The 9,756-nt window shown below is 38.6% G+C and overlaps 1 protein-coding gene and 1 pseudogene across 1 annotated transcript; one reads left to right on the top strand and one right to left on the bottom strand.

The window, feature by feature from the left end:
* Positions 1-1,100: 1,100 nt before the first annotated feature.
* On the bottom strand, positions 1,101-3,662 carry LOC108810474 (AP-1 complex subunit mu-2-like). Its single transcript, XM_018582581.2, has 11 exons — positions 3,362-3,662; positions 3,102-3,248; positions 2,963-3,025; positions 2,699-2,875; positions 2,517-2,620; positions 2,301-2,408; positions 2,105-2,201; positions 1,938-2,035; positions 1,677-1,818; positions 1,486-1,608; positions 1,101-1,403 (listed from the first exon to the last, which is right to left on the bottom strand). Exons 1-11 carry the CDS (start codon positions 3,488-3,490, stop codon positions 1,305-1,307), a joined length of 1,287 nt encoding a protein of 428 aa, XP_018438083.2. The 5' UTR covers positions 3,491-3,662; the 3' UTR covers positions 1,101-1,304.
* Positions 3,663-4,773: 1,111 nt separating this feature from the next.
* LOC108810476 (F-box protein At4g22280-like) lies at positions 4,774-6,530 on the top strand (annotated as a pseudogene).
* The last annotated feature ends 3,226 nt before the right edge of the window (positions 6,531-9,756 follow it).

Genomic DNA, 9,756 nt, shown 5'->3' with positions numbered 1-9,756 from the left:
ACATACCAAGTCAGCTGTGTGACACTCCACTGCTTCACACGAACTCAGTACCAATCCTGGAACTAACAGGGAAGACAACTCTTCTCATACAACTCAACTCTACATGACAACTTTTCTATACCTCCACTTCCATCTATAATTATCCCTTCGCATATCCATAAGCTTATCAATTTCTCTTTAGGAATTTTATCATCTTCGAAAAATAAAACGCAATATAGTAAATACATTTTGACCTGCTCCACCCAGTGGTGGATCCAGCCCAAAATTTAAGGAGTGTCAATAGATGGTCTTTGGCCCAGAATAAAAATAGTTTTAATAAAAAATCAGTAAAAGAAGCACATTGTGGTATCGAACCCAGGTTGGCTTTGCCAGAAGAGAAGAACATTAACCAAATGAGCTACGAAACCTGTTATGTAATGTGACAAAAGAGCTAAAACTTAAATTTAACCTGTGTCAGCTGAGCCACTATTATTGTTCCATGCAAGGGATTGTTCCTTTTCGAAGGCTGGAATTTCTTACGCTGGGTGAACTACCAGAGCTTAAGAATATCTACTGGAATTCTCTGCCTTTTCCATGTCTAAAGAGAATTGATATAATCAGATGTCCGAAAAAAGCTTCCGCTCGATTCCCAAAGTGGCAACCATGGTGAAAATGGAGTAGTAATAAGATACACAGAGAGAGAATGGATTGAAACTGTGGAATGGGAAAACGAAGCTACAAAAACTCACTTCTTACTTTCATGCCAACACGTCTGTGAAAGGTCGAATCAAGACCCGCAATCGCATTCCTCCGAGCTTACCTAGGCGGATTTGATCGAGAAGTTTTGGATAACTCGGAAGTTTACATGTCTCTCCAATGCGTGCTTGTATTTTGATTAATTCTATCGGCTCCAAGTTTTATTTTAAGACTGTACACGTTGGCTTATTATTTGTAAAAACATGTGCTCTTGGTAGCTATATATTACAGTAACATATGCCCCAAAAGGCCAAAACCAAAATATAATCATTTAACAATTTTGATCATAGAACAGAACACAGACAGAATGTAGCTGGAGTTAAAAAGATGGAAGCATGTAGTGAAAGGTAGCAAAGGGCCATGTGTAAAGTAAAAAAAATCACCATTAAATAAATTCACAAGAATATGGCTACTAAATCAAATTAAAGGCAGATTTGATCCGCTAAAAAATGTTTCAAAACAGTCTCTTTTTCTCTACGTTTGTCCTGTTTCGTTTTGTTTCGTTTTATCGATTCCCCAATGAATGTGGGAACCACAATTGACTTAACAAATGAATAGCCGAATGAGCCTTAGGCGAGTCTTAGTTCGTACTCACCAGCCATGGTTATGTATCTCACCCATGGAAGTGCTTGGTACCCGCTCTTCTCGATTATCTTCAGGTACCGAACCTACACCACACACCAGCATATAGTACATGAAAGTTTAATGACTTGTACGCAGAAGATGTGGAAACAAAACTACCAAGCTTACCTGAATCCCTGAGACAGTGAAATATGGGATCTCGAATTTGACACGGATAGGAGCTTTTCGCTCTGGTGTTGCTTCTTCTGCAGTTATACTGGGAAGATGGAACTCTGCCCTCAACATGTACTCCTATATTTGTTTTTCTAGAGGTTAACATTGAGACTACATGGCTGTGGATCAAGGAAAAAAGCGTCTACCTTGTTCCCGGGGAAAGATTTGATTTTCCAGACCAATGCATCTTTTTCAGGAGCATAAGCAGCAGACCCCAGATTTGTCCTAACGGTGGGGTTAGATGCATCGGCTTGTACAGGCAACTCAATCTCAACATTTGTTGCGGTGCTGCAAAACAGAAAGATCTCAAAATCAAATGTTCAAAGAATCTGATCGATCATCAAGATATGTGCATTAAAGTGAAAGATAACAGGAAAAAGTAGCATAATGCCCTAACAAATATTTACCTTCGTTCCTTGAACTGACTTCTAGCTTTTACGAGCATCTCAACACGACTTTTGGAATGCCTTTCTATTTGCGCTTCCACCCATATAAGAGGCTTTACCTGAACCAAGGAGTACAGAATTAGGACGAGGAAAAAAAATCCAATCCATGCTAATTGCACATGTTAAACCTGAGTACTGAGTCTATATGTCATCAGATCAAAAGCCCCATCAGGTGGTATGAAAGATATTGTCCTATCATTTTCAAAACGGGCCAATCGAACACACCTGCGTTGAAGAAAAGAATACATAAAACTCTGAAGTATAGAACCGTTTGAATAAAAAGAAACTAGAAGGGTTATGATCAATGGAGCTAAAGGAACATACTGATGAAATTTGATGTCTTCTAAATCAATGGCTTTTCCCTTTGTTGCTCGTCCCTGCGCTTCCAGTAATACTCTATCATTCAGTCCTAACTTACACTCTGGCATCCCACTGCAACAGAATGGATCAAAGAGCAAAAGAGTCAGATAAAAACGGCAAGACAAAGATCAAAGCAAAAGGGGATAACATTCAAAATTCTTTAGTTGATCAGGAACATACGTCAAGTAAGTACGCATCTTCAGGGCTCCAACAACATCAGACCTGACGATTTGCCCATTACTGTTAACAAGAATATTCACATTCTCAATCACATCCAAGAAAACCTGGAAAAAACAAGAGCAGACTGTAATTCATTTGCAGGACAAAAACACACTCTTCACTTGAAAACAAAAGGCACTGACTTCGTTCTTCTTGTACTGCAATCCCTCACTCCTCCAGGAGACGGCATTAGTGACAGCCATTGGAGGTCTCTGTGTAACTTCCATTCTATAAGCATCAGTCTTGATGAACTCACAGAGGATTCTTGCTTCGGTATACTGAGGGTACCCAAAGTCCATCATCTCATCAAGTAACTCATACTGCCATCATCACCAATAAAATCAATTTCAATATAGCCAAAAAAAAAATAGTAGCTATAAGAGCTAAGGAAGAAGTAAAACACACACCACAACGACAAAGTTATCCCTGAGTGACTCTTCCTCTAACTCCTCAAAGTAATGCTTGAAGACCTATATAAGATAGATAAATCACCACTTGCATCATATACCAAATCTGGTGACCATAAAAAGCTGAAGAATAACTTACATCTACAACACGGTGAAGGAAGGTGATAAGGCTGGCGGCATTACAGTTCTGTCTTGAAGCTATCATAAGGTAAACGTTACTGTGTTGGACAAACATGTAAGTGACCCCGTTATCGTAAGCAACTGGATCATTTGACTGTGAATCTCCCTGTAACAAACCAAAAACAAGAAAATGAATCTTCCGATACAAATCTATTATTCTAAAAGAAGACAGATGAATTCAATTATCGTCCGATTCTACAGTAATCAGAAAAGCGAAACCTCTTTCTCGATGAGCTTAGAGAAGAAGCGTTCGGCTTGAGCGGCGGAGACGTCGCCGCGGTAGTCACGCCAGACGAGAACGCGGCCTTTGATGTCGAGCAGAAACAGCGCAGAAGCAGCTCCTGCCATGTTCGAATCAGATTCAAATGCAATCGACGAGATCTGATGATGGGGATTATGCTTCGATGGAGCTGAATCTAGAAAGGGAATGAGGCGCAGCTGAGATGTTCCATTTTCGCAATTGAATTTTTTCTCATCGATCTGATGATGATTTTGTTATTGTTCTTTCGAGGTTCATTATAATTAAATTTGTATATGTCATGTCATAATTAGAAGGAAGCCATGTCATTTCTTTAACTAAGCATATCATCATTTTTCTTTTGACACGTAAAAACTTAAAAGTTACATTCTAAATAATGTTTGGAAGATAGTTATTTGGTTGGTAACGAGGGTATGGTCGCTCTAATATAAAACTCTCTCTCTAGACCAAATCTCTCTGTTTCTCTCTCTAACACAACCACCGTAGTCTTTGTCTCCGACCGGTGGTTTTGGCTCCTAAAGCCACCGCCGGTCCGACTCCCTTAGGTTTTCTTATTTTCTTGTTTTGCATGTTGTTATCGGTGGGAAGGGACTTTCAGGTCCAATTTTCTTTCGCTTCCCTCGGTTTCGGGATGAAGAAACGTTCTCTGTTTTCTCATCGCCGGCATTTTAGCTTCCGGCCTCGCATCTCCCTCTCGATGGATGGCTGGCGATTGACTCTGGAGCCGTGCCGTCTCTTCTTCGACGGTGGTTGCCGGCTTCGTTTCCTTGGAAGTGCTTGCACTGTAAGTAGGTCCGATCTGGTGTTTGGTGGCCAAGCGTGGAGGAGATCTCGATTCATTGAATCGATGGATGCTCTCTAAGCGTTGGCGTGTGATGACGAACCTGAATCCCTGTACTTCTAACGCTGTTGTTGGAAGTGGAGTTCGGTGTTCATGGGAATTTCCCGGTGGTGATTCCGGGGGTAATTGTCTCGTGTGGTTTCAGTAACGACTTTCGCTAGGATTTGAAGACGGTGGCTAGTGTTCCGGTGGAGAAATGGACGTAGGCCTTGGCGGTGATTTCCGGTCATCGGAGATGGTGGCTCTGCAACCTCGACACGCGTTCTATCTTGTTGTTATGTGGCAACACGTGGAGCGGCGAGTAGTGGGTTGATTTTTGGGCCTGTTAGTGTAAGACGGTCTGTTTAGGCTTGTTTTCTTTTTGTGTTTGGGCTTGGCTTTTTGGACCATGTTGTACTTGGTTTCTTAGACTTTTGAGCTTTAATAATATTACCAGATGGCAAAAAAAAAAAGTTATTTGTTTGGTTTAGAATTTGGTTCGATTTTGTTTTTATAACCAGACCAAACCCTAATTTTTACGTGTTAGTTTTCTTTAGTTTCTCCTCAGCCTTGTCGGGGACTCTAGGCTTTCTAGGCGAAAAAGATGGATAGGATCAGCGATTTACCTGATGAGACAGTTTGCCAAATTCTATCCTTTCTACCGACAAAGGAAGCTGCATTGACTTCTGTTTTCTCAAAGAGATGGAGGAATCTGTTTGCCAAGAGTCCAAATCTTGATCTTCGTTTCGTCAAATTTGACTTTTGGAAACCCAAAAGTAACATGAGTTTCATAGACTTCGTAGACAGAGTATTGGCTGTGTCTAGTGATTCTACCATTAGGAGATTCTCTATGAAAATTAGACGCATTGTTGAGCCAGCTCATATCAATCGTTGGATGCTTAATGTGCTGAGCCGTGGCATCTTGGATCTTGATCTTGATCTGGACACACTTACTAAAGATGTGATTACAATGCCTTTAGAGATCTTCACTTGCAAGACAATTGTTAAACTGAAACTAGGAAGGGTCGTTAAATTTGCTATGGTTCCTGAGAATGCTTCTCTTCCTTCTCTTAAGACTCTCTTTCTTTTCCGAGTTCGGTTCCCTGGTTGCGAGTTTGAAGCTCTTCTTTCTGCTTGTCCTGTACTTGAGGAATTAACCTTACGTGGTTGCCCTTGGGTAGCGAAACAGTGTCTAACCATTTCGTGTACTACTCTCGAGAGACTCACTCTTTCATGTAAAGGTAGTATCGCATATGGTGTTCCTTGGAGCTTTTCTTTTGATACTCCAAGACTTGCTTACTTAAACTACCGTGGTTATACTGGAGATGAGTATCCAATTGTTAATCTCCACTCCCTTGTTAAAGCTAAGCTATCTCTTGAGTACAGGGGATCTCCTAATGAAGGCAATCCAATGAATCTGCTTAAAGGGTTAAGAAATGTTGAGGTCCTCGACTTGTCGTCTCCTGAAACCTCAAGGGTAATTTTACTTTTCATCTTGAGGACATGTAAAAGCTATTCTTTTTTAACTTTACTATTTTGTTTTTATATAAAATGAAAATATTTCTTAAGGTTTCGATTATCTGATTAAAGATTGTAGTTTGTTTTTCCTTTCCAGGTATTATATTCATTTGCTGAATTAATCCCACTGTTCAAAAATCTATCTCGTGTATCTATTACAACTGAGTTCCAGCACTCGTGTTGGAGTTGGAAATTTCTGCCACTACTGCTTAAAAAGTCTCCAAATCTAAACTCTTGTCATCAAGGTATAAGAAAGCTCTTAATATCTTAAACCAAAAGTTGATTGAAGAATCTATAGTTGATCATCCGTGTATCTGTTTTAGGGTCCCTTGCATTTCTATGATGTATATGGAGAAGAATCTGAACCTCTACTTTGCGAATGCTTGTCAGAATACTCATTCCTATCCTCATGTCATGTGAAAATCCTAGAGATAATTGACTACTGTGGAACTAAAGGAGAGTTGGAGCAAATGAAACATTTCCTCGAGAAATTGCCATGTCTTGAGCTGGTCAATGTTCATGCTAGTGCAAAAGCAAAGTTGACCTTTGGCACAGACCTGCAAGTGCTTCCCAGAGCTTGCAATATCCAGCTTAAGTGTTTTTCTTGCCAAAACTAGTTATGGATTAGAGAACTAGCAAATCCAAGGGATGGAAGTGTTTGAGGACATTTAATTAATAGCTGGATATTTTTGTAATAGAGCCAGTTTGGCTTTTGGTTCTCATAACATGATTATAAAATCTTTGTGGCTTATTTTTTTCTGGGTTGAAATATTATATTTATTTATAAATAAAGGAAAAAATGTTTACAATAAAAAAAATTTGGAACCGTTCACGAAAATATAGTGTGCGTATAATTCAATACATTATATGAAAAATCAAAGCTATCAAAGCTATGTGCTTCTTCTCATCCATCAGATCATCATTGTGTTGCAGAGAGGCATATTCTTGGGGCGTAACTCTAAGGATGAAATTTCGTTTTGTATTGTCTTATCAATTGCTTGAGTGAGATCTTGAGAGATGTATGACATGTGTTGTTATACTTCCTACCGTTAAGGTTTTGCCAAACACTGTGAATCAATTTTTGGAAAGATAACTAAAAGAGCCAAGAGGCATCAGTCGGGATTTGTTCGGGAAAAGAGAGAGCCCTTAAGCTATGTACAAATCATATAGGTGTATGGACAAACAAAGTAAAGGTGGTCACGAGTCTCCTCCGGATCAACGCACAGAAATATTTGGTTCTCTTATGATTGAATATGACCTCGTAGAGAGCATCTTCTGTAGAAAAAGCCACACAGTGAAAGAGAACCGAGGAAGGCTTGCGGGACCAAATCAGATCGCTCCATATCACTGTACTGCTTCGCTCTATCAATTGATTCCATTTTTATTTTATGAAAACCATACCTTGTAGTAATCCTCAACATGTCGCCACAGCCTACAGTCGCATCATGCATCATTTCCCGATAGGCGGAACAGCCTTGATATAGGTTATTATCTGCCGTTATAAGTGATATCCATGTCATCTTCGAAAGTTGCACCATCCAGAAGTGGTTGAAGCAGCAACAGTTGTACAGCAACTAACATTGAGTACTTGGGTGCTTGAATCTTCTGCCACATCAATCAGTTAGTTTAACAAATTATCAAACTAAAACAGGGTTTAATTAATGTTACCAATTTCAGATCGTAGAAAAATGTTGCCAGCTACTATATTCAAGAGCCTGCATATCAATCGCTGACACCCCCAAAAAATTGACGACGTAGAAGATATTTCCTAGTCCAAGCAAAATAGCGGGAAATCCGATTTGTAAGTAATCTCTAGAATATGCTTAGAGCAAATACACAAAAAGAGCCAATCATGTGTCTGATTCCAAGACCACCATCTGCCTTTGGTTTGTAAACCTCATCTCAAGTAATCTTTCTTTTGTATCCGGCTTCAGAAAACCATACCAGAGGAAAGTACCGCCCATTATTTCAATCATTTTGAGACATCGTTTCAGAAGTGGGAAAACTGAACACCAATGCCTGAGATTATGAGCTGAAGATGACCACATAAGATAGAAGTCAACTTGACCAGGATAGAAACTATGTCCTGATTTTGACAATTAGTGGCTCATATTCACCTCTAGACATTGACTTTATTCTAAGAGGGTGTCCCATGTAACGAATTAGAAGGGTGTCAATGGTAATGCGCGCGCATTAAATCCACCTTAGCCTGAAACATCTGACTGACCCTCCATTCCATGTAGGTGATGACTTTACAGAGTTAATTGTGAGGCCCGAAAGCGTTTCAAACTTGTCCATGACCGCAAAAATACCTTGAAAAGATCTTGGGTCTCTGTCACTGGAAACCGTAATGTCGTCAGTGAAGTTCAGATGAGTAAGATTTACCTTCGATCAGATTGGATGATTCCAATCCTCCCTGATAGAGAAGCTCTATTTAGAAGTCAAGAGAGAACATATGGCAATGAAAAAGAGCTATTCAGAGAGAGTGTAACCTTTCCATAAAACGTTCGTGCTAGGAAAAAGCACTCGAACTCACCGTTTACAGAAACGGAGAAAGCAGTAGTAGAAATTCATACATGAATCAAGTGAATAAACTGATCACGATATTCATATCGTAGAGTGTATGTAATGAAATTAGACCACTTGACTGAGTCGAAAGATTTTAATATATCGAGTTTCAAAACACTGCATGCCCTATTGAATCCTTGTAGTAGTTCTTAATTAGTTATGTAGCAAGCACGACATTCTCGAGAAGGAGACGCCTCTTTCAAAAATCATATTTATTCAGCTCAATAAACTTATAAAGGATGTTGCAATAACCATGAAGTCATTCTGCATAGTTAGAGCATGACAAAGTTAGAGCATGACGCTGACCTTCTTCTCATGCTTAGACGATTTTAGGTTTTCAAACTGAGTTTTCCTCCTACCTCCGAATACAATGAAAACTTTTAATTACTAAAGAGAGATCGTTACATATTTCATGATATGAAAGATCTAACATAATTCATTACTAATGTACCTATAAAAAAGACTTAAACTCTAGAAAAAGGAATCGACTGTTGTACACCTCGATTTGAGCAACAATAACTAGAACTAAGGTTTATGGACCTATAATTTTATGTTTATCTAGTATCACGAAGAATTCCTTTTTTGTCAACTTTCTAGCTTTCCACTATATAACATCATTCCGTTTTACAAGATACAAATATTCTTCCGTCTTTAGCTATGCTTAATTTTACCCTAATTTGTATGACTGTTTATTGATTTTTTTACAGCAAAAGAACATTCCATTTCTCAAACTATAAATGGTCTAGATAACTAGATCAGAACAGAACCAACAAAATAGAGTTCCCTATAAAATATCGAGCAGTCCTAGCTATTGAATTGGCAATTACATTAAGTCCCCTTGAAACATATGAGATCTTGAAAGTTTGAAATCGACTTTTAGTGATTTAAACTCTTTCAACTTTGTTGAAAAAAATCATGTGTATGGTTCCTTTATCATCGCCATTAATTTTGAATGTCGAATGCTGCATCATGTTTTCATTGTCAAGATAAGCGCTTTTATTTCTAAGTGTATATCGTTGATTTCTTGATCCATCAATTGGTTTTGTCAGAGACATCCTTTCAGACCTTTTTACGTCCACTAAAAATCAATGTGAAAGCTCAAGAACCATCCACAAAATATATATTCTCCAAGTCGAAGGGGTTAGTTACTTAGTTAATGTTGATGTCTCGTGCACATTATTAGCTGGTTAGTATATGTATTTTCACTAAAACTATAATTTTTATGATATAAGTTATGTTAAAATATTGGGTGAGTTCAAAATGCATGATTATCAGAAAACTATCTACAAACTCTTAAATTAAGTGTTAATATATATGGAGTTTACTTTTTTTTTTTAAACTCAACTTCAACTTTCATTCACTTTCATGTGATTCAAACACTGTATTATCAGGCCTTACAACAGAATATAACCTAGGAACATTAGACACAAAAGTGATAGTTTCCTTTGC

The sequence above is a fragment of the Raphanus sativus genome, chromosome 6 (assembly GCF_000801105.2).
Source record: "Raphanus sativus cultivar WK10039 chromosome 6, ASM80110v3, whole genome shotgun sequence".
Classification (NCBI taxonomy): domain Eukaryota; kingdom Viridiplantae; phylum Streptophyta; class Magnoliopsida; order Brassicales; family Brassicaceae; genus Raphanus; species Raphanus sativus.
The sequence above is the reverse complement of the archived record's forward strand: the minus strand, read 5'-3'. Positions and strand labels throughout refer to the sequence as shown.